This window comes from Engystomops pustulosus, chromosome 7, assembly GCF_040894005.1.
Source record: "Engystomops pustulosus chromosome 7, aEngPut4.maternal, whole genome shotgun sequence".
NCBI classification, from domain to species: domain Eukaryota; kingdom Metazoa; phylum Chordata; class Amphibia; order Anura; family Leptodactylidae; genus Engystomops; species Engystomops pustulosus.
The window spans coordinates 28,014,528-28,040,058 of NC_092417.1; the positions used below are offsets into that span (position 1 = coordinate 28,014,528).

A 25,531-nucleotide genomic window follows, 5' to 3' on the forward strand; every position below is an offset into this window, starting at 1 on the left:
TCGTATCATCGTCTTCTTTCCGAAGAACAACACATACATGTTTGATGGATGGCTGGTCCCGTAGACATTTCCATCAAATTAAAATACAAATGTCGTTGAAAAAAGGCACAAGTAAAAAATTGTTGTTGTTTTTGGAGCGGTATGGGAACATCTATGTGGTTATCATCACCTTATGTGGTGATCATCTTTAAGCTATATCTCAACTTTTCACAAAGTGCAAAAATCAGTAGTCTGATGTGTGTATCTGAGTATTTACATTGGGGCTCATTTACTAAGGGTCCACGAACCGCATTTTCGTTGGGTTTCCAGACAATTTCTGTGTTGCGCCGCATTTAACAGGGGTTTTTGGCGCACACAATCGGATTTTGGCGCAATTGCGTCGACTTTCATGCAACACAAATTGGGGGGCGTCGCCGCCGGACAACCCGGCGGATTCGGACTACGCGCAGGATTTAAAATTAAAATTGTGTCGCAAGACAGGCACTTAAAAGCACTGGGAAGAAGAGGGTGAACTCCGGTGGACATCATCGGGGAAGTGCCACATGCAAGATATCGGGCGCACGAGCTACGTGAAACGTGGCAGATCCGAATCTTCGTCGTACAACACACCTTGTGGATTGCGACGGGATGGGTAAGTAAATGTGCCCCTTTGTGTATGGATATCAAAGAAACCTTGGCAGAAGAGTCGTAGAGAAGAAGCGGTCAAAGCCACTGTCTTGGGCTTTTTTCTATAAACCATGATGAGGGCTGGCTCTACATATTAATTCATAAGGCAGGAGTGCTGGTGCGCCACCCATGTATCAATGATGGGGTGCTATGCTAATTATGAATGATTGAGCAGGTACGGTGCTACTGTATAAACAGCTTGATGAAAAGTCACTGACCATTTGAAGGATAACAAGAAGAAACTTATGCGCTACAACATTTTCACCTTCCTTTTCTTCATAGGGCAGAACCTGATGCATATTTGATCTACAATCATCTGAGCGCTTGTTCTGTGCAGTGGAGACCAACACCACTATATACATACATCACCGACGGTGATCTGATTATAGCAGGGATTTTCCACATATGCCCACAACTATTTTTACAACCTCAAGACCTGAGGACACCCCCTTCTGTTTTGTTTTGCAGTAGGTAAAGGCATTTCAATAATTTTTTATTTTCCATATATAATGTTGATAATCTTGCTCTCAATGTGGAAACTTAGGGCGTAGGAGAAACTTTGTCTGTAGTAGTCTACTAACTGTTTTTGTTGGGCCTGACGATCATGTGTTCACCAATTGCCCCCTCGCATTAGTTACTGGGTGTTAGCAGATTCAGGCCTCATTCAGACGGCCATTATGGGGCTTGTAATCTGGTCACAAATCATGCCACCAGATCACGGCCCCCAAAGACTTCTATGGCTCCCAGTCACGGAGCATGGTGAGCACGAGGCATGGTGAGCACGCGCTGCATCAGAGGGGTGTGCTGCAAAGTATGAGATGTGTTCTATACTTTGGCAGATATGTGGCACAACCGCTTGTCTGCCTACGGAGGGAGGAGGGGTGAAGAGCGCTCCTTCTTCCGGCCCTGTACACGCCCAAGATCCGGTCCAGGTGAGAACATGGTCGTGGGAATGAACCCTTCAATCTGCTCTGTCTTTGCCTTCTCAGTATACAGCTAAAAGCTAGAGCTCTTACTTGAAGAACTATAGAAGAACTGTAAAATGAAAGGTAAATATACAGAATATGTTCTTATAACATAAATCAATTTTTTAATCACTTTTTATTGCATTTTTTTGTGGGATTAAATAGATAATAGATAAAAATCATAATTTTTGGCGTGCTTTTAACAGATTTTTACAGCGTTCATCGTGCAGATTTAATCATTATTTACTTGTATTCTACGGGTTGTTATGGACGCGGTGATACTATATATGTGGGGTTTGTGTTATGATTTAGACTTTTTTGCGCATTATGGGGGTCCTTTACTAAGGGCCCGAATCGCGTTTTCCCGACGTGTTACCCGAATATTTCCGATTTGCGCCGATTGTACCTGAATTGCCCCGGGATTGTGTCGCACGCGATCGGATTGTGGCGCATCGGCGCCGGCATGCGCGCGACGGAAATCGGGGGGCGTGGCCGAACGAAAACCCGACGTATTCGGAAAAACCGCCGCATTTAAAAACCGAAAAAGTGTCGCTTGGGGACCGCTTACCTTCACCTGGTCCGAGGTGGTGCATTCCGGCGCGTGGAGATGATTTTCAGCGCAGCAGCGCCACCTGGTGGACGGCGGAGGAACTGCCTTCATGAATCCCGGCCGGACCCGAATCCAGAGCAGAGAACGCGCCGCTGTATCGCGAATGGGCCGGGTAAGTAAATTTGCCCCTATATGTCTCTTTATATGCTAAGGGGTTTTAGGGGTATTTTTAGTAATTTATTTTTTATTAAATAACATTGCACATGCATAGGCTAACACTGTGACTTAAAGATGATGTCACAGACGGCATCTTACAGGCACTGCCTGCGGACAGCCATGGGGTCCTGATCGGACCTCAGGGCTGCCATGGAAGCGATTGGCTCCCGCCGAAGATGACGGCCAGGGGGCGATAATGGGACAGAAACCCAGTACAGGCAGTTTAAATTCTGCAGTCGTGCTGACCACAGCATTTAACGGGTTAAACACTCGCAATCAGAGCCCGCTCAGGTGTTACACTGGGATGTCAGCTGTTACAGCCGGCACCCAGTGTATCCAGATGCCAGCCCAGCTCCGATCTTGATATATCGGACGCTGAGTGTTAAAGCCCAGCGCTCTGTGTTTAATGTATATCGGACAAAATTTTAACCTTTTGTACAAAAAAAGATATCTCATTGTTTCACTATATTCTACTTTTTCACACTTTGTCAGACAGACCTGTGTAGGTTGTAATTTTTTGCATGATGTTATAAAATGTTTATAAGTTGCAAAATATCCAATACATCTGTATTGCAGTATATGGTGTTTTTACTGTTGATCTATTACCAAAGCCGAATAATAGTGAGGGCTCCAGGGTCAGCACCCCCGGCGCCCCCCAACACTTTACTCATAAGGGGGGCCCCAACAGCAAGGTTTGACAGTCAGCTCACTACTGCGCCCAAACAGCCATACCCAGTCGCATTCTGCATGCGTGTGCTTTTCAGGAGCTGTGCTGCATGCAGAGTGCGCCTGATCCATCTTCTAAGTACCTAACACTGGTTGGCTGAACTGATTACCAGCTAAGTCCTAGCCAATCAGTGACTACAAAATAACCACCATTGGCAATTTGTGCCTAATTTGTGATTTTTGCCAACCCACTGCACTTTTACTTTAGTCAACTTACTGCAGATCTAAGAATTGGCACTTTTCAATAAGTCGGAAATTCAGGCACAGTTCCACTCCAGACCCTCAGGGGCATCGGAGAGACTGTTAGTTGTGCCTGTACAACTGAGGCATTAACCGTTATTTAATAACTTCCCGGAATTATATTTGATGCTTATTACATTTTTATTGTATATTTAACCCCCACATGTCCATAAGAATTTCAAAAACATATTTTAGGGTTTCTCAGTCTTAGTCATTATATTTATAGACTTAGTCCCAATAAAGCAGAGGTCCCCAACCGCCGGTCCGCAGACCAGGACCGGGCCGTTGCAGTTTATCAGCTGGTCCGCGCAGGGGGCCGCGGCTCCGCTCCCCCCGTTGAGTTGTCGGCTCAGGCTCCAGGCCAAGGCCCCGTTCACAGAGAGCAGCCCCGAGCTGACGCCATTGTTAGTGTTATTGTTCACAAGGGCCCCAGGAGCGCCCGCGGGGGAACTGCTGCCTCCCCCCGGTACAAGACGTGACGTGCCCGCTGTGCGGTGCCGCTACTGCTGCGAGCTCTCCGCTCCCTCCGCCCCATGCTCCCCGCTCCCGGCTATCCACTTCCCGTCTCAACCTGTCTCCGCTAACGCCCCCTCCAGGCTCTCGGCTCCCTGCCCCTGCTCAAGCTCCACGCTCCCCTACCGCTCCCTCCGCTCTCGGCTCCCTCTGCCCCCCCCGCTCTCGGTTCTCGACCTACCCGCTTCCGGCTCTCCGCTCCCAGCTCCCCCTCTACTCCCGTCTCAACCCGGCTTCGCTAACGTCCCCCCCTCCAGGCTTTCAGCTCCCGGCTCCCCCTGCCCCCGCTTAAGCTCCAGGCTCCCTAGCCTCCCGGCTCTCACAACCTACCCGCTCCCGGCTCCCTCACCGCGCCACCACCGCTGCAGGACAAGGCACCGAAATTTCCAAGAACACAATAGAGAGGTAAGGTTACTTTATCTTTGCATATATATGTGTATATATGTGTAATATGTGTATATATGTGTAAATATATGTAATATTTGTGTGTATATATATGTGTGTTTGTATATATGTATATGTGTTTGTGTGTATATATGTATGTGTATGTATGTGTGGTGTGTATATGCTGTATCTACTGTTTGTTTATGTGTATATATGCTGTATGTATATGCAACATTTGTGATATTTATCAGGGCTTCTATTTTGTACTACATGGCAGTACTCGATATGCATTTTATACTACTTGGCGGTACGTTGTATCTATTTTATAATACTTGGTGGCACGCTGGATGCATTTTATACTACTTGGCGGTACGTTGTATCTATTTTATAATACTTGGTGGCACGCTGGATGCATTTTATACTACTTGGCGGTACGTTGTATCTATTTTAGAATACTTGGTGGCATGCTGTGTTCATTTTATACTACTTGGTGGCACGCTGGATGCATTTTATACTACATGGCGGTATTCTGTATGCATTTTATACTACATGGCGATACGCTGTATGCATTTTATACTACATGGTGATACGCTGTATGCATTTTATACTACATGGCAATACGCTGTATGCATTTTATACTACATGGCGATACGCTGTGTGCATTTTATACTACATGGCGATACGCTGTATGCATTTTATACTACATGGCGATACGCTGTATGCATTTTGCATTGCTTTATTTTTACACCAAACTGATATGATGGATCTGGTCCGGACACTCCCTGATATCTTATATTATAAGCTCCACCCCTCCATACCCCCACCCCATATGACCAAAGCCCCGCCCCCACCCACACCAGGCCATGGAAAACTGGTCTAGCTTAAAGCCGGTCCCTGGTGCAAAAAAGGTTGGGGACCTCTGCAATAAAGGACTAGATTATCCTCCAGAGCCTATTTTCCTGTCCAGTATTGGTCTTATTTTCTACTTAAATATTTGAGGTAATGAATGCATTTAAGGGGGGCAAGGCAGGGGGGACACTGTGTAGTCTAGGGTTTATTTGTTGACCCTTATGGATGGACCAGAAGTGTTGGCAGGTCATGAGCCTGACCTGGAGCAGGTTAAGTACTTAGATTAGATTTTTAGTTAGTTTTTTTTAGATTTGCTCATATTTTGCTGTAATTGGTAAAATACTAGTTTATGTTTAGAGGATTCTCTTTATCCGGAAATCAGCTCATTACATTGTTAACATTTTGTTAACCTCACAGCCTTGGTCTTCACTATATCCGACATATCTTGGCTTTCGCATTTGCCATTGAAGAGATAAACCAAAGTAACCTTTTGCCAAATATCACCTTGGGATTCCAGGCACATGACTCGGGACCAAGTGAAGCCTTAACTATTGAGAGATCTTTAAGGATATTATCGGGTGGAAGAAAAGTGGTGGAGAATTTCAGCTGTGGGAAACAAGGAAAAATTGTAGCATTCATTGGACATCTATTGTCTTCTCCAACCGATGCTCTGGCAGATATATTGTCTGTATACAACTATGTACAGGTAAGGACTTAAAGATAAATTGTCAGGGCGATGTGGAACACAACCACCAACAGGACCTCATGGACCGGTGGTTTAATGACTCAAAATACAGGACCAGGGCAGCAATAAAAAAAAACCCTTAGACTTACCATAACTGGTCCCTCTGCTCCTAGCGCCAGTAGTTCAATGAAGCCAAACTTTTGGCACATATCCAGTGAAGAAGAGGTGTTCTTCCCATCTAAATAAATTCACTGTGCAGCCGTAGGAGGCGCCAGATATTGGACTCCTCACTAGTACAATGTGAGGTGTCTTTCACATGAATGTTCTGCCTGCAAACTTGGGCTTGTAGGTCCATTTTTACGTTGTGTATTTCACCAATTTGCATTGCGTTTTTCCTTCCTCATCCTCGAAAATTGTTTGTCATCCGTAGGCCTAAGTCAGGCTCAGAGGTTGTGGATCCTCTGAACCCCTGCGGATGATGACACAAGCCACTACCTGGGACCGAAGTCTAAGTGGCACCTGGTTTTCACCAGAGCCCGCCGCAAAGTGGGTTGGGCTTGCTGCGGCGTGGTACCACCAGGTCGTTCCACAGGCGTGACTTGTCTGCAGTGGCAGTGACAGGCAGGAGGTCAGGACGGGCAGCACAAGTTCCAAGTCGGAGACGTAGCAAGAGGTCAGGGCAGGCGGCAAAGGAACGAAGTCAGAAACGGAACCGGGGTCACAACGGGAAATCACAATAATAGCGCAAGGCATCAAACTCATCTTTCTCTAAGGCTCAAGGCAGGAAGATGCGGCAGGTTGCACAGGAAGAGGCAGGCTTAAATAGTTTTCTTAAAAATAACCAGCGCCAATTAACGGCGCGCTGGCCTTTTAAATCTAGAGAAGCCGGCACTCGCGTCCTAGGGGCGATGCGCTTGCGGGGGCAGAGGGACATGGGTGAGCCTGCGACCCGCAATATCGACCACCTGTGACAGGCTAGCTATCTTAAATGATGTCATTGAAACATGGTCATGTGATCATTTTCTGGAACAGGAACAGAATGGAACAGAATGCAAAAAAAGGGCCAAAAAAAAGTGTAAGCCTCAATGCACTACGTGAAAACCTGACACCCATAGGGCCTTATTTACTAAGGGTCTGTGGATCGCACGTTCATCAGATTTTTCGACATTTTTGGGATTTGCACCACTGTGACAGGTATTTAACTGGGGATGGTGTCACGCGCAATCAGATTGTGGCATGGCTGTGCTGGTTTTCATGCGACAGAAATCGGCGGGGCCATCCGACTGATTCGGACTGAGGGTGGGATTTAACTTTCAAATTATGTTGCAAGATCAAACACTTACATGCACCAGGAAGAAGAAGGGGGAACTCCAAAGAACCTGAGCGGGGAAGCGACACATGCAGGATACATTGCACAAGATAAAGACCTAAGCAAATATGGACCGCAAGGACGTTTTTTGTGAAAGGGCCCATACTGTTTGTTTATTAACAATTTGAGGTACAATACAACTGATCCATTAGGATGAAATCCTTCCCTGATTATTGCTTTGTTGTTATTTAATGTAGACTTTAGAATAAAATGTATAAACGGTTCATATTTTCATTTCTCTAGATTAGTTACGGAGCACTGGATACAGTCTTCGATGATGAGACTCTTTTTGGAAAGATTTTTCGCACGGTTCCTAGTGAGCATTCTCTGTACAAGGCCATTATCCAACTATTGAAACAATTTAACTGGAGCTGGGTTGGCATTGTCACCGATGAAAGTAATGTAAGTGCAAGCGAAGAGATAAAAGTAGAGATCATACGAAGTGGATTTTGTGTGGAGTTTATGAAGACTATCAAATGGAAAGAGGAGGACACGATCATGGAGCAGATACACAAGTCTACCGTTAATGTCATTATATTACACAGCAGTTTAGCAAATTGTATATCTCTTATGATGAACTTACCTAAACATGGTGTGAATAGGCATGTATGGATAGCCACTACTGAATTAAACCCACAAATAGACATGAAATATGTAAGTGCAATGCATCCACTAAATGGTTCCCTCTGGTTTGTCATCAACAAGGGAAAGATCCCTGGGCTAAAGGACTACTTACAGAATATAAACCCCTCAAAGCAGCCACAAAATACATTTCTTGACTATATCTGAATATATATCAACTGGTCTACCCCTAATGAGACGTCCAGTTACCAAAGCTTAATGGATGAAAAGGAAATAAAAAATTTGGATCAGTATCAATATGATGTGAACAACTTCCGACACTGTTACACAGTTTACACGGCTGTATATGCTGTAGCGCACGCCCTGCATGATATGATTCAGTATCAGATGAGGACCAATAAAAGTCATCATCCAGAGACTCTCGAAGTGTTTAAGGTAAACCCCTTGTCAAACATTGAATACCTACTGCAATTAAAACCAATTATATTTGATATTTGATCAATAGATCCTCCTCTTATCTACACATGATTCCATAGTAACCTGGGTCCTTTACAACCAAGACTCTTTGATCCAGAGGGAATGATGAACACCAAAGTTTAGCCTGAGACTCTTTCACACAGACATAGATTTGGGGCAACCTAAAGGTTTTGGAGGGAACTGCCATAGAACTCCTTATATTCCACAAAACTTCTTATTTTCCATAGGACTTCTTTGGTTGACCATGGAATCTGCCAGTTAAAACATCTTGTTAAAGAATATTCATTTGATTTAGAATTTTCTTTTGTTTAATCGTTGATCGATAAGAAATACACTTCAATACAATTAAAATATCCCAAAAATTTTTGTCCGGGGTTACAATTATAAAATACACAGTTCCGACTTACATACAAATTCAACTTAAGAACAAACCTACAGAACCTATCTTCTATGTAACCCAAGGACTTCCTGTAATTAGTAGTGATACTGTATAGGGTTTCTACAGTGCCCCAAAGTGTTGATAACCATGTGTAGTAAATAGAGAAATTGACGCCCCTACCTACTAGCCATGGCTGTGATTGACCAGGGGTATCCCCTCGGCCAATCACAGCCGTGGCTAGTACATATGGGGGTCAGTTTTCCGGATTGGCTGCACAGCCAGGTCTTGTGGGACTCAACCGGACCCCAACCTAAAAAGCAATCCTGCTCATCCCTAGTAAACATTCAAACTAAGCACTTTGCAGGGCGCAAGCAGGGAAACTTGATGTTAACTTTTGAGTTAACTGCAAAAAAATAAATGTTGATTCACGGCAAAAATAGATGTTCGTGTGCATGAAGGCATAGCTTTGTGATGAAAATCTGTTAACATTCCAACAGTCTGGAAAAATAATATAAAAAAAATATATATCTTTAAGTTAAAGTTAAAGAGTAATTTTTTTAAAAAAGATGAAAAATAAAACATAAAAAAATTGTAAAAATGCATAACTGAATTCATAGAGTTTTTATTACAGATAACATCAAGGTTTTTTTAATTGTAGCTTAGACACTACATGCAAAGGGTCATGTTCACAACAGAGTTCGGAGAAGTCTTCTTTGATGATGAAGGAAACATTCCAGGCTATTTTGAAATTCTGAATTTTATTGTACATCCAAACACAAGCCCCAAGATTGTCATGGTTGGAACATTCAGAGAACGTGGATCTTCAGGAGAAAAACTCAGAATGAAAACCGGACAAATTCAATGGAACCCTTATTTTATACAAGTAAGAGAATCTGTCAATGTGTAACCTTAAAGACCACCCTTATCCAATACAAGCCAATATCAGAACCTCTAGCTACGTAGCTACATTACATGGCTTGAGCTAAAGAATCATGGGCGCTGATTCAAAAGCTACTCTGAGGTTTCTGCTACGTCATGCCCATTTAAATTACAATGTAAATCTAAAAAAAAAATATTTATAGCCACACAAAAAAATTTTGAGACATGAGTGATAACTAGAGATGAGCGAACATACTCGTCCGAGCTTGATGCTCGTTCGAGCATTAGCGTACTCGAAACTGCTCGTTGCTCGGACGAATACTTCGCCCGCTCGAGAAAATGGCAGCTCCCGCCGTTTTGCTTTTTGGCAAAACAGAGCCAATCACAAGCCAGGAGACTCTGCACTCCACCCAGCATGACGTGGTACCCTTACACGTCGATAGCAGTGGTTGGCTGGCCAGATCAGGTGACCCTGGGATAGACTAGCCGCTGATAGACTAGCCACAGCGGTGGAGTGAGACTTGCGACCGCTGTGTTTAGCGCTTAGTGACGCACATATCCATCGCAAAGACCGAAGTGGGAAAATTTATTAGGGGTTGGATTTCAATTAGGCACAGTCTGGCAGTTTCTTTTTATTTTACGTTTATTTTTTCATAACTCAGCGTCATCTCATCTGGCATAGCAGTGTGCTTTCATACTTGGCTAGAAAATCGCCATAGCAATAGGATAGCATCGTTTGGTTTTAAAAACTAAAAAACACAAAAAAAACCTAAAAAACACAAAAAAACACAAAAAAAGTTAAAAAAAAATTAAAGTTATAACTTTCATTTTCAAAATGTTTAACCCGAGGGCTAGGGGTAGAGGACGAGGGCGGGGACGTGGGCGTCCAACTACTGCAGGGGTCAGAGGCCGTGGTCCTGGGCGGGGTGAGACACCACCTGCTTATGAGGGAGCAGGGGAACGCCGCAGAACTACACTCCCTAGGTTCATGTCTGAAGTTACTGGGACTCGTGGTAGAGCACTGTTGAGGCCAGAACAGTGCGAACAGGTGATGTCGTGGATTGCCGACAATGCTTCGAGCAATTTGTCCACCAGTCAGTCTTCCACGCAGTCCACCCATGTCACCGAAATCGGCACTCCTCCAGCTCCTGCACCTCAGCCTCCTCCCCCCCAGTCTGCCCCCTCCCATGAAAATTTGGCATTTGAACCGGCATACTCTGAGGAACTTTTTTCTGGACCCTTCCCACAGTCACAAACCACTTGTCCGGTTGCTGCTGAGCAATTTTCCGATGCCCAGGTTTTCCACCAGTCGCAGTCTGTGGGTGATGATGACATTATTCACGTAGTGGAAGAAGTGTGTAAAGAGGTGTCGGACGATGAGGAGACACGGTTGTCAGACAGTGCCTGGCCCATGTGTTAAATCTGATAGTTCAGCGTTTCCTCAAGACATACCCCAATCTGTCTGATTTGCTCACGAAGGTGCGCCGCATCTGTGCGCATTTCAGGAAGTCCAGCACAGATGCTGCCACTCTCAGGGCAGCGCAGCGCCGCCTCCAACTGCCCGCTCACCGACTGTTGTGCGACGTGCCCACGAGGTGGAATTCAACATTAACCATGTTATCCAGAGTTTACCAGCAGCGCAGAGCGATTGTAGACTGCCAGATGTCAACTTCCACCAGAACTGGTAGTCAGGTCAGTCAGCTTCCTCAAGTCTACAATGAGGAGTGGACGTGGATGTCTGATATATGTCAGGTGCTGAGTAACTTTGAGGAGTCAACACAGATGGTCAGTGGCGATGCCACCATCATCAGCCTCACCATCCCGCTGCTTGGCCTGTTGAAAAACTCTCTGATCAGCATGAAGTCGGAAGCTTTGCGCTCGTCACAAGAGACGGGGGAAGAAGATTCCCTTGTTGATAGCCAAAGCACCCTTAGGTCTGTTTCTCAGCGCATATCGGAGGAGGTGGAGGTGGAGGAGGATGAGGAGGAAGAGGAGGAGAATGTTGGCGAGACACAAGAGGGGACCATTGTTGAGTCCTTCACTGTTCAGCGTGTATGGGCAGAAGAAGAGGAGTTGGAGGAGTTGGAGGAGGAGGAAATGGACAGTCAGGCCAGCGAGGGGAGTGAATTCTTACGCGTTGGTACTCTGGCGCATATGGCAGATTTCATGCTAGGCTGCCTATCCCGTGACCCTCGCGTTCAAAGAATTTATTCCAGCACCGATTACTGGGTATTCACTCTCCTGGACCCACGGTACAAGCAAAATCTTTCCACTCTTATCCCTGGAGAGGAAAGGAGTGTGAGAATGCATGAAAACCAGCAGGCCCTGGTGCACAAGCTGAAACACTATTTCCCTTCTGACAGCGCTAGCGGCAGAGTGCGTAGTTCTGCGGGACAAGTAGCGAGGGAGAGTAGGCGAGCAGGCAGCTTGTCCAGCACTGGCAAGGGTACGCTTTACAAGGCTTTTGCCAGCTTTATGTCACCCCAGCAAGACACTGTCACCTGTCCCCAGTCTCGGCAGAGTAGGGCTGATCTTTACAGAAAGATGGTGAGGGAGTACGTAGCTGACCATACCATCGTCCTAAATGATCACACAGCTCCCTACAACTACTGGGTTTCAAAGCTGGACATGTGGCACGAACTGGCGCTGTACGCCTTGAAGGTTCTTGCCTGCCCTGCCGCTAGCGTGTTGTCCGAGCGGGTTTTCAGTGCAGCTGGTGGCATCATCACCGATAAGCGTACACGCCTGTCGACTGACAGCGCTGACAGGCTGACGCTTATTAAGATGAATAAAGCCTGGATTTCTCATAATTTCCAATCTCCACCAGGTGAAGGAAGCTCAACCTGAATAATTTATCCACTCCTCCTCCTCCTCATTTTCCTCCTTCTCCTCCTCTTTGTACACTAAAGCAGAGGAAACTGGCTATTTTTTGACAGGGTCCACTGGCTCTAGCTATAGTACTTTATGCATTTAATTTTTCTGGAGGGCCACGTACCCGGTCCTCTGTTTTAAACAATTTTTGGGAGTGCCACATACAGGCACTCAATCTATTCAATTTTTCTGGAGGGCCACCTACCTGCTCCTCTGGTTTGAAAACTTTTTTGGACTGCCACATACAGGCACTCAATCTATTTCATTTTTCCGGAGGGCCACCTACCTGCTCCTCTGGTTTGAAAACTTTTTTGGACTGCCACATACAGGCACTCAATCTATTTCATTTTTCTGGAGGGCCACCTACCTGCTCCTCTGGTTTGAAAACTTTTTTGGACTGCCACATACAGGCACTCAATCTATTTCATTTTTCTGGAGGGCCACCTACCTGCTCCTCTGGTTTGAAAACTTTTTTGGACTGCCACATACAGGCACTCAATCTATTTCATTTTTCTGGAGGGCCACCTACCTGCTCCTCTGGTTTGAAAACTTTTTTGGACTGCCACATACAGGCACTCAATCTATTTCATTTTTCTGGAGGGCCACCTACCTGCTCCTCTGGTTTGAAAACTTTTTTGGACTGCCACATACAGGCACTATCCAAATTAAATTGTCTCCATAGCAGCCTCCACACGTTGTCTCCATTGCTACCTCCAAAAGTCGTCCATATAGCTGCCTCCATACATCGTCCCCTTATCAAACGAGGTGTGTCAGGCAGAAATTTGGGTTGTTTTCATGGATTCCACATCAAAGTTGTTAACTTTGTCGCCACCCTGCTGTGTTATCCACAAAATATACTGGCAAACTTTTACCATTTAGGGATATTATTTCAGCGCTTCTTGCGCATCTGTTTACATTCCCCTCACCCGCCATATCCCAAACTTATAAGAACGCTACTACACTTAACTTGGTGCACGCTGGGACTGAGTCTGACCCTGGGGCTGGTCATATACTGCCGACGCAGAGGATTGCGGGGCCTACCTCGGTCCAGGTCTCAAAGGCCTACTATACCTCCTCCTCCTCCCACCCCTCCTCCACCTCCTCCTCCTCCGAATTACCATCCGTGGCCATGGCGCCATCAGTCGGTAGCTCTAGGCACAGCAGCAGTGCCGTCGCTAAGCGACAGCAGGCGGTGCTCAAACTGCTGAGCCTAGGCGATAAAAGGCACACCGCCCAAGAGCTATTACAGGGCATTCCACATCAAACTTGTTAACTTTGTCGCCACCCTGCTGTGTAATCCACAAAATATACTGGCAAACTTTTATCATTTACCGATATTATTTCAGCGCTTCTTGCGCATCTGTTTACATTCCCCTCATTCTCCATATCCCAAACTTATAAGAACGCTACTACACTTGATCTTATACAAAAGGTTCTTAGAAGTGCTGTTTGGGGAGTAGCCTAGAGACAGGGGCTTGGATTGGCGAAAGCTCGCCTGGCAGCGGAGCGCCAGCTCCATGCCAAGATCCAACTAACATAGTTTTAACTGCAGCACCTTTAATCTACTACTAGTTCACTGCCTCCATATATGGTCCCCTTATCAAACGAGCTGTGTCAGGCAGAATTTTGGGTTGTTTTCATGGCTTCCATGTTAACTTTGTCGCCACCCTGCTGTGTAATCCACAAAATATACTGGCAAACTTTTATCATGTACCGATATTATTTGAGCGCTTCTTTCTCACCTCCTTTGGTTCCTCTCTGCCACCCATTGGTTTGAAGCCTGAGTCCATTTAGGGTATGTCGCCATGACACTCTCTAGCCTGCCGCTGCTGCCGCTGCCTCTGCATGCCGTCCCCTATAGTGTCAGGGTCAATTATTGGATGTTTTAGATGCTATCTAGCTTCATTCTGTCACTCTGTAATGGCCATGCTGTTGCCCATAATTTTGGCATAATGGTGAGATTAAGCAGCCTCAGAGGCATCCATGCATGCTGCCCCTGCTGTTTCCTGTCCATTTCCGTGGTGTTTCCATCCTTTTCTGAGGTTCCCAGGTGTTTGGCCAAGCTTCCCTGTGCAGAGCCTTGGTCCCCTTGAAAAATGCTCGAGTCTCCCATTGACTTCAATGGGGCTCGTTATTCGAGACGAGCACTCGAGCATCGGGAAAAGTTCGTCTCGAATAACGAGTACCCGAGCATTTTAGTGCTCGCTCATCTCTAGTGACAACCCATGATACACACCCTTGACACATCTGGCCCATATTCAAAAGGAAACTTGGTGTACTGATGCTATGAATGAAACTACACATTCTATGTTCTCTCGCAAACTAGAAGGCTAGTCAGTGACCATAGTACTGATCAGACAAAGGCAGAAGTGACATTCACAGGTGACATTTCTCCTCCAAGGGGGAAGACTTCTCCAAGTCATGACTTATATTTTGCGGAATCTGCCTCCCTGATGTCTTTAAAATAGAAAGAGAGACATAGGCGGCGCCCCTAGTGCAATATTATACTTGAAGAGATGTGATTAAAGTTTGGAAAATCTGCTCACCTTGTGACACCTTGTGTCTAGTGCAATTGAGCAGAGGTTGGAGGTATAGTGGGGTGGGTATGCAGCATATAACCGGGTTCCGGTACTGGGTGGTGCCGGATGGAACAGTATTGGAAGTAAGGTAATTAAAGTGCCGGTTTGCTGTAAGACGCGCTTCCCAAATTAAAGAGGATCCGACATCAGATTTTGGTTTTGATGAGGTTTTTTATTCTGGTTATAAAATTGGACTACGCGTTTCGGGGGTGGTCCACCCCCTTCATCAGGTCCGTAAGATTAACTAAGCGAAAATAAAATAGGATGTATATATACACACATGTGGATAAAGTAATAGTATGGTAGCAAAATTGGTGTCAATACATGGATAACAGAATCAATAAATAAGTAAATGCATAAATAAATAAATGAATATGAAAGTAAATATATGTAGGTACATAGAGAATAAAACAATACATGGAGGGCGAACTTTAGATTGGTGTCTACATTGTATGGATTGAAGAGTATATGGATAAGTGAATAGATAGGTTAGGAGTTTACCTGTGAGGAAGTAATGGGTGTATGAATGGGTATCACACCTATTACACCTGCTTACCCATTCATACAATGATTTTATGATTTACAAAGTTTATGGCCTCTCTAAAGTAGGTGGAGTTATCACTAAGATGGCCGCCACTGGAAACTACAAGTTCCATGATCCTTTAGTTCTCAGTAGCTCCTCCTACCTCTTATGCTCTGCTCCCAGTGATGTTGTAACAGGTTTTCTTGCTCTGTTACCATAGTAATGATGTGTAACTGCCATCACCACAACACTGGCCATACTGGATGCACTGCAACCAACCAACAACAGCCAAACTTAGTGGTGATCACATGACCTGCCCAGGCAGGTGCAGGACATGTGATGTGAATATGTGACCGGCGGCCATCTTCTGTCCTGCAACGGACCACGCGGAGGAAATTAACGGACTGATTAAAGGGCCGGTAGCATTTTAATTCTCCATTACAATCTATGTCAACAGCATTTTCTGCTAAGGGGAGCAACATTTTAAATAACAACTAATTACACATTAGCTTATATTTTGAGTGCCCATTTGTATATGAATTATGCTGATTCCTGGAATACCCCTTTAAACCTGACAGGGCACCTGTGATGTGAAAACCTTTTCAGGTGACTACCTCTTGAAGCTCATCAAGAGAATGCCAAGAGTGTGCAAAGCAGTAATCAAAGCCAAACCTAGAATACAAGACATATTTTCAGTTATTTCACTCTTTTTTGTTAAGTATATAATTCCACATGTGTTAATTCATAGTTTTGATGTCTTCAGTGTGAATCTACAATTTGTAGAAAACTCTTTGAATGCGGAGTGTCCAAACTTTTATCTGTACTGTATATATATTTGTTCTTTCTTTCCTTGCCACGAATCCAGTATCTGCTTAAAGGGGTATTCCAGGAATCAGCATAATTCATATACAAGTGGGCACTCAAAATATAAGCTAATGTGTAATTAGTTGTTATTTAAAATGTTGCTTCCCTTAGCAGAAAATGCTGGTGACATAGACTGTAATGAAGAATTAAAATGCTACTGGTCCTTTAATCAGTCCGTTAATTTCCTCTACGTGGTCCGTTGCAGGATAGAAGATGGCCGCTGGTCACATGTCCACATCACATGTCCTGTACCTGCCTGGGCAGGGTCATGTGATCACCACTACATTTGGCTGTAGGCGGTTGGTTGCAGTGCAGCCAGTATGGCCAGTGTGTGGTGATGGCAGTTACACATCATTACTATGGTAACAGAGCAAGAAAACCTGTTACATCATCACTGGGAACAGAGTATAAGAGGGAGGATGAGTTACTGATAACTAAAGGATCATGGGACTTGTAGTTTCCAGTGGCGGCCATCTTAGTGATAACTCCACCTACTTTAGAGAGGTCATAAATTTTGTAAATCATAAAATCAAATTATTTAAGCTCCGTTTTGTGACTAATGACATTGAGTATTGTTGTATTCATTTATTTATATCATCATGGGTTTTTGTGTCAGACGTTCATATTCCCGGAATACCCCTTTAAGATCGCCGCTCCATTACTTAGACCATGAGGCCATGACGACAGTAAAAACTCCACCCACCATTTTACGTTTGGGCCATAACTAATTCCCCAGAAAAACCCTTTTCTATTACGATATCGGCAAAATATCATAAGTATTCTGAATGGTGGGATCTGACTATTCAGTCCTACACCAATAAAGATTATTACACGGGTAAAGCTTTGTTGACGTTCTCTGCACACGAGGGGAAGCAGGTAGAATGGGTATAGCCATATGTAATCACTTCAAATGATGGAAATACCATTTATTTTTGCAGATCCCACAATCTGTGTGCAGTAAGAGTTGCTCGCCTGGATACAGGAAGGCTGTTATCAAAGGGAGTCAAATCTGCTGCTACAACTGTGTGCAGTGTTCAGAGGGAGAAATCACCAATGCAACAGGTTTGTACGTGAAAAACTGAGACACTGAACAAACTGTGACTCAAAAGGGAATGAACGCTGATAAAAAAAATTTAAGTTTTTTTACTGACAAAACCCTGATCCGATCCCAATGCGATGAACCTCTGCAACCCAAGTGTGAAAGGGGCTTAATATAAGTAGAAGAAGACGTTGATGAATGAGGTGCCTCCCTTGAGCAACCACTGAGATGTATATGGGAATCCCTGGATGATGGAGGATGGAGAGCCGGTGATGGTGAAGCAGCTTGATCCAGGGAACACACAGAGTCACGTTGTGCAAATCAACTCATGGTTCTTTATTGGAACTTGAACAATAGGAAACAGGCAAACAGTAGCAGCAGGTTCAGCAGGCTGGAAAGCTGATAGGAGATAGCTGACCGAGTCCGGACAGTGGACCTCAGCTCTGGGGCTTAGTCTCCTCACTTGCCCAAGATGTCAGGCAGCGAAACCTCTGCTTCCTGGTAGTGTGGCTTTTGCAGCACAGGCAGGTGCCGCACTCTCCTTTGCTTCTGCTTAGACTTATGACCCATTGAGTCTGACCATGTGCTCCGGCCCACAAGGGTTTTTTTTATAGTCCCCTCATGAGGTGGAAGCACTCTCCAATCTGCTTTCAGCTTGCTTTACAATAACAACACATGATATCATTGTCTACAGACATGTTAACTCTTGCCGTCCCAAGCAGTGGTTCCAACTGCAATGACAAAGTTCAGTCCTACTAACATGGAGAGGGCGCTATTCGCAACAACTAACCCAATGCATCGGCAGGGTTGTTGCATGTATATTAGGCCCCTTTCACACTTGTGTTGTAGGGTTTCATCGCAGAGTGTAATTAATACAAAACTGTAATTTTTCATCAGAGTTCAATCCGTTTTGAGTCAGAGTTTGTTTATTGTCTCAGTTTTTCATGCTCATGTTTGATCGATTTATGATGCTTTTTTCACATACAGACAATACATACTAAACACAAATGAAAAAAGACAATGAATGTGTCCATCTTTTCTATGGCAATCCATCAGTGAAAAAAGCATTGTACTTGCATGTGTCTCAGAGTGCAATGCGTTTTTGATGTGTTTTTTTTTATAGACTTGTATGGCGGGGGACATGCTCATGAGTCATCATTTCTTTTTCAACATTTTTTTGATGGACAATGGATCAGTGGTAAAAACGGAAATTTGAAAACCCATTGAGAAAAATGGCTCAGTACGAACGCTGCAAACCAGAACTGAACTGACATGCTCAGCATCAGCAATTTTAAAGACAGACTAAAGTTGGAAATGAAAAAACTAAGTGTAAGAGTCATACAATGGGGCACATTTACTTATCCATCCTGACGCGTTCCCTGAAAGTACATTGTCCGACGATCATGCACTGTGCCGCAATTCACTACAATCCTGCGCCTGATACCCTGCATGTGTCGCTTCCCCGCTCAGGTCCGCTGGAGTTCACCTTCTTTTTCCCGGTGCATGTAAGTGCTTGATCTTGTAACACAATTTGAAAGTTAAATCCCGCGCTCAGTCCGAATCAGTCGGATCGTCTGACGGAACGCCCCCCGATTTCTGCTGCCTGAAAGCCAGCGCAGCTGCACCACAATCCGATTGCGTGCGACTCTGGGGCAGATTTACTTACCCGGTCCATTCGCGATCCAGCGCCGCGTTCTCTGCGGGGATTTGGGTCCGGCCAGGATTCACTAAGGTAGTTCCTCCGACGTCCACCAGCTGAAGTTCCCCGAGGTCCGGCGGATTGCACTGAAGTTCACCGGCCTATTCCTAGTGAAGGTAAGCGCGAGTCCCGCTACACTTTTTTTTAAAAAATGCGGCGGTTTTTCCAAATCCGTCGGGTTTTCGTTCGGCCGCACCCCCCGATTTCCGTTGCGTGCATGCCAGCGCCAATGCGCCACAATCCGATCGCGTGCGCCAAAATCCCGGGGCAATACAGGGAAAATCGGCACAAATCGGAAATATTCGGGTAACACGTCGGGAAAATGTGAATCAGGCCCTTAGTAAATGACCCCCACAATCTCCAGTTAAATATCTGTCAAAGCTGTGCAAATCCCCAAAACGTTGGAAAATCCGACTAAAGTGCGACCGCGGACCCTTAGTAAATAAGCCCCATTGACTGTCATTATACTATTAGTCCCAGGGCACCACATACTTACATATTTTACAATGTTACTTATCATGGCACTGATGAAAGTGCACCTACCTTCCTACCTAATAATGAAAGGTTGGACCCCTTAGCAATATTGTGGCTGAGCCTCTAGTCTCCTGAATCTATTAAATGTGCTGACCGCCATAAGAAGCACTATGGCTGCTACAGCGGTATTAGTCACATTTGATGAAGGACTGTGTGGATTATTATAAGTAAATTTTTCTTTATTTTATTTTGTAGATATGACCAGTTGTTCAAAATGTCCTGAAGATCAATGGTCTAATGAGAAAATGGATAGTTGTGTCCCAAAAGAGATAGAGTTCCTCTCGTTCCATCACATCCTTGGGATTACATTGACTGTTACCTCTGTGTTATTCTGTATTCTGGCCATCGGTATATCAGTTATCATCTTCAACAATCGTCATATGCAGATAGTAAGAGCCAATAACACGACCCTCAGCTACATTCTCCTCTTATGTCTTATATTGTCCTTTCTCTGTGGTTTTCTCTTCATTGGAGAACCTGGGAGCATCACATGTTTGCTGCGTCAGATTTCTTTTGGACTTATATTTGCCATGGCCCTCTCAACAATTTTGGGAAAAACTGTAACAGTCATCATTGCTTTTAATGCTACCAAACCAGGAAGCAAATTGAATAAGTTAGTTGGAACCAAAGTATCAAAAATGATAGTGTTGTCCACAAGTTTGGGTCAAGTCAGCATTTGTTCTGTGTGGTTGATTTGTTCCCCTCCATTTCCCGATGCTGTATCTGAGATGGGAAAAATAGTTCTTCAGTGTAACGAAGGGTCAGTGGTTGCCTTCTATATCATGGTTGGGTATATTGGTGGATTGGCCTTTGTAAGTTTTGCTTTGGCTTATTTTACTCGAACATTACCAGATATCTATAATGAAGCCCAACTGATAACATTCAGCATGCTGGTCTTCTGCAGTGTCTGGATCTCCTTCATTCCAGCCTATCTGAGCACCAAAGGAAAGTACATGGTGGCTGTCGAGTTATTCACCATCCTCGCCTCAAGTGCCGGTTTGCTAGGGTGTATATTTTTCCCAAAATGCTTTATAATATTAAAACATAAACTACATAAATCTAATGATCTGAAAAGCACAAAATAAGTCAGATGCAGAAGGGTTGTTTGTACCTGTGGTCACTACCATTTCCTTAATTACCATGGAAGAGACATAATTGTTTTTCCCCTAAAATTAACCCCTTAGTTACCACCCATATGGATTTCTCAGTCGCCTAACCTAAGGATTGCACGGGCCCCCCCCCCATGCAAGCAGGAGCAGTAAGACAACCGGGACCCTGTTCTAACAGACCGACCCCTTCGATCCCGCGGTCACAGCATTGATCGATGTACCTGTAGATGCACCTCTCCTCCCGGCACCCTGCGATGCCTTCGCATAAAAATGTCATAAAAATGTCCCAAAAGCCCCTAACACAAATAAAACTATAAATAATAAACTATAAATAATAAAAAATGTGGGAAAAAGGAAAAAAACACATTGGGGCTGATTTACTTACCCGGTTCATTCGCGATCCAGCGGGGCGTTCTCTGCGGTGGATTCGGGTCTTCCGGCGATTCACTAAGGCAGTTCCTCCGACGTCCACTAGGTGTCGCTGCTGCGCTGAAGTCCGCCGAGGTTCGCCAGAGTTCACGATCCATTGCTGGGTGAAGGTAAGCGCGTGTCCAGCAGCACTTTTTTTTTCTTTTTTAAATGCGGCGTTTTTTTTTAATCCGTAGAGTTTTCGTTCGGCCACGCCCCCCGATTTCCATCACGTGCATGCCGGCGCCGATGCGCCACAATCCGATTGCTTGCGCCAAAAACCCGGGGCAATTCAGGGAAAATCGTCGCAAAACGGAAAAATTCAGGTAACCCGCCGTAAAAACGTGATTCGGGCCCTTAGTAAATGACCCCCAATGTGTTATGTATCACCGCATCCCAAAATGTCCAATCTATAAAGATAAAAAAATGATTATTCCCGACGGTGAACCCCGTAACATAAAAAATGCACTCAAATGTCCGAATCAACACTGTTTTGCCATTTTGCTACACATAAAAAACATAGTAAAAAGTGATCTAAAGATTGCACAATCCTCAAAATGGTAGCAATAAAAACGTCAGCCAGTCCCAGAAAAAATTACACCTTAGCCAACTCCATACTCCTAAGTATGAAAAAGTTATTGGATTCAAAATAAGGTAATAATTTTTTTTTGGTACATAAGTTTTACATTTTTGGTAAAACTTAGGTACACCTAATAAAACCTTTATAAATTTGGTATCCCTCTGATTGTATCAAACCAAAGAATATATTAGAGATGCCATTTGGGATGTACAGTGAAAGACTTGTCAGGCTTCTAGGGACGATGACACAAGCCGACACCTGGGACCGAAATGTAAGTGGCACCCGTTTTTACCAGAGCCCGCTGCAAAGCAGGTTGGACTTGCTGCGGCGTGGTACCACCAGGTCATTCCACAGGTGCGACTTGTCCGCAATGGCAGCCAAGGTCGAGGTACAAAGTCAGCAGGCAATCTCATGGTCGGGGACAGACAGGAGGTCAAGACAAGCGGCAGAGGTTTGGGGTCAGAGTCGGAGCAGGAGGTCAGGTAGCGGAGGAGCAAAATCGGGAACAAGTCCGCGATCACAACGGGAGGTCAATACATGGAAACAGGTCACAGGTAACAGCTTTCTCTGAGGCATATAGCGCAAAGATCCGGCAGGGAAGACGAGAAGAGGCTAGACTTTATCAGAATTGGCAGGCAGCCAACATCAATAATCGGCGTGCTGGCCCTTTAAATCTCCGGAAGCCAGTGCACGCGTGCCCTACAAGGCGGGGAGTCAGCGTTGGATCGAGGAGAGGTGAGAGCCGTGACAGGGGCCGGGTGTCACACGGAGGAGCACGAGTGCGCCCGTGACCCGAGTCGTGGGTCACGGGAGCACCAGTGATAGTACCCTTCCCCTCGGCCTCCTCCTCTTCTTGGGCATGATAAATTTCTGTACAAGACCAGGGTCCAAGATGTTATCCTCCGGCTCCCAGGATCTCTCCTCCGGCCTGAACCCCTTCCACTCGACAAGATAAAATCGCTTCCCTCTGACCATCTTTAAATCAAGGATTTCTTTTACCTCGAAAATGTCAGTAGCATCGACTTTAGGAGCAGGAGGAGGTACTTGCCGCGAGAAGCGATTCAGGATGACAGGTTTCAGCAGGGAGACATGGAAGTAATTTGGGATGCGCATGGGGGGAGGAAGACGTAACTTATAAGCCACAGGATTAATGCGTTTCAATACCTCCAATGGACCCAGGTAGTGGGGAACCAGCTTGTAGCTGCGAATCGTCAGCTGAACATACTTGAATGACAGCCACACTTTATCCCCCTGCAAGAAAATAGGAGGGGGCCTGCGCTTTTTATCTGCCTAAGTTGGGGTTCGGGCAGACGCCTGAAGTAGGGACTTAAGATCTTATGGACTTAAGATCTCTGACCAATTCCTCCATAGCAGGAACATCAGACGTTATAGGCAGAGGGAGAGGTGGACGAGGATGCTGTCCCAAGACAATGAAGAAGTGGGTAGAATCTGGAATCCAAGGAATTATACGAGAATTTGAAATCCAAGGAATTATAGGAGAATTTGGAATCCAAGGAATTATAGGAGAATTCAGCCCATGGCAACAAAGCAGACCAGTCATTTTGTTGGGCTGAAACAAAATAACTGAGGTAACATCCCAGGGTCTGGTTAACCCTCTCTATTTGTCCATTGGACTGAGGGTGGTACGCTGAGGAGAAATCGAACTTTAATTGTAGTTGACTGTAGAGAACACCAGAAGCGGGAAACAAACTAGACCCCCCTATCAGAGACGATGTGCTCAAGGAATCCATGTAGCCGGAAGATGTAGGTGAAGAAGAGGCTGGCAAGAAGGGGATCAGACGGCAGACCTGGTAGAGGCAAAAAATAGGACATCTTAGAGAAGCAGTCTGTTACCACCAAGATGACGGTATTCCCAGAGGAAGAAGGAAGATCCGTAATGAAGTCCATGGCCACGTGAAACCACGGCCAGCTGGTTTGAGGCGAGATGGCTTATTACGAGTACAGGAAGTGCAGGAACCCACAAAATCTTGAACATCTTTGACTAGGTCAGGCTACCAGTAGGAACAGGAGATGAGGGCCACCGAGTGCTGCACCCCAGGGTGCACAGCCTGAAGCGAACAATGTCCCCAAGACAATATCCTCTTTCACAGTGCCGGATGGAAGCTGTTGGTCTTGTCGGGAGGAAGCTGCCGAATATCATCCGAAGCAGCAACAACCAGTTGTTAAGGAGAAATAATATGCCAAGGGACCGGCTCTTCTCCAATGACATCAGAGGCACAGGAAAGGGTTTGATGACAAGATTCAGTTTCCATAATTTTTTTTTGCACTGTTCCTTGTGAGCGATCTCTATACAAGGCCATTATCCACCTACTGAATCACTTTAACTATATCTTTATATGAGTTTCTTTCCAGTAAAATTGTAAAAATATATTAAAAACTATATAAATGAGGTATCACCGTAATCATAGTGATCTATAGAATAAAGATAATATAGTATTTTTAGTGTACGGTGTACGACCCCCAAAAATATAAGAAAAAAGGAAACCGAAATTGACAATTTTCTTTTCCTCCATACATCCAAGAGATAATAAAATCTCATCAAAAAGCTACAGACCCACTAAAATAAAGTATTTGTAAAGTGCATCTCATGTCGCAAAAAATAAGCCCTTATATGTCCAAATTGCCAAAAAAATCAAGATTGTATAGCCAATAAAAATTGACAATGCATAATCTGCTCTGAATGGCGCAGCTTCCCTTCGATGCCCTGGCGTGTGCCCATACAGCAGGTTACCACCACATATGGGGTATTATTATACACGGGAGAGATTGGCTATCAAATTTTGTGGAGCGTTTGGTATTTTATCCACTGAGAATTTGTACATTTTATGAAAAACACATTCATTTAGCCCAAAAAAATGTATTTTCAAAATTGCATCCGATTTAGTTTTAACCCTTGTAAAACAATTAAAGGGTTAACAAACTTCATGAAAGTTGTTTTACATACGTTGAGGGGTGTAGTTTCTATAATGGAGTAATTTATGGGGTTTTACTTTTATTTAGGCCTCTCAAAGTGATTTGAAACCTGAGCAGGTCCCTCAATAGCAGAATTTTGCGTTTTTTATGAAAATGTGAAAAATCACACCTAACGTTCAAAGCCCCATAACATCCTACAAAAATAAGAGTATGCATAAAAAACCATGTCCACATAAAGAAGACATTCGGTGAATGTTCGTTATTAAGTATTTTTGCGGTTAGGACTATGTATGGAAAAAGTAGAACATTTTGAATTTCGAAAATTGAGAATTTTTCCAAATTTTCACCAAATATCTGATTTTCTCATAAATAAACGCAAAACAAACCACCAAAATGTATAACCTAACATGAAGTACAATGTGTCACGAGAAAACTATTCCAAAATCACTTGGATATGTTAAAGCGTAACGAAGTTATAACCGCATATAGTGACACAGGGCAGATTTGAAATAATTGGGCCGTGTCAGGAAGGTTAAAAAGGGGCTTCGGTGTTAAGGGGTTAAGAACATGAAGAGGCATATGCCTCTTCATGCCTCATACCTCACGGTTTACCTTTCAGAGGCATTTTACGTGAACTTTTATACAAAATAACCTGACCACAGGTGATTTTTCCTCATATTTACCATTTTTATGGCTTCCCCCTGTACATTTCTGTATAGGGCAGTCCACCCACCACCACCAAAAACTGATGCCATTAATAAAGTTTTGTGTGGGTTAAAAAAAAAGACACGAGCAAGTGAAGGACCGCAGATTTCCTAGATTTCTGGGAGTTGTAGTTTTATGATGGTCGAAGTTCTAACAGGCATTCGTAGAAAAGAACAACAAGTCCCATAATTCAACATGATCGCTCG

At 44.5% G+C, this 25,531-nt stretch overlaps 1 protein-coding gene across 1 annotated transcript; it reads left to right on the top strand.

The window, feature by feature from the left end:
• Positions 1-542: 542 nt before the first annotated feature.
• Positions 543-20,674, top strand: LOC140070170 (vomeronasal type-2 receptor 26-like). Its single transcript, XM_072116508.1, has 7 exons — positions 543-631; positions 5,527-5,815; positions 7,407-7,685; positions 9,260-9,484; positions 17,125-17,193; positions 17,256-17,379; positions 19,785-20,674. The coding sequence occupies exons 1-7, from the start codon at positions 543-545 to the stop codon at positions 20,672-20,674; spliced, it is 1,965 nt and encodes a 654-aa protein (XP_071972609.1).
• The last annotated feature ends 4,857 nt before the right edge of the window (positions 20,675-25,531 follow it).

What these genes read in the sequence shown, in the direction of transcription:
- LOC140070170 (XM_072116508.1), top strand. Translation starts at nt 543, where the DNA reads ATGCAAGATATCGGGCGCACGAGCTACGTGAAACGTGGCAGATCCGAA. An exon ending in CTGTATACAACTATGTACAG is followed by an intron (nt 5,816 to 7,406) that starts GTAAGGACTTAA and finishes TCATTTCTCTAG; the next exon opens with ATTAGTTACGGAGCACTGGA. An exon ending in GGAACCCTTATTTTATACAA is followed by an intron (nt 9,485 to 17,124) that starts GTAAGAGAATCT and finishes CTGACTATTCAG; the next exon opens with TCCTACACCAATAAAGATTA.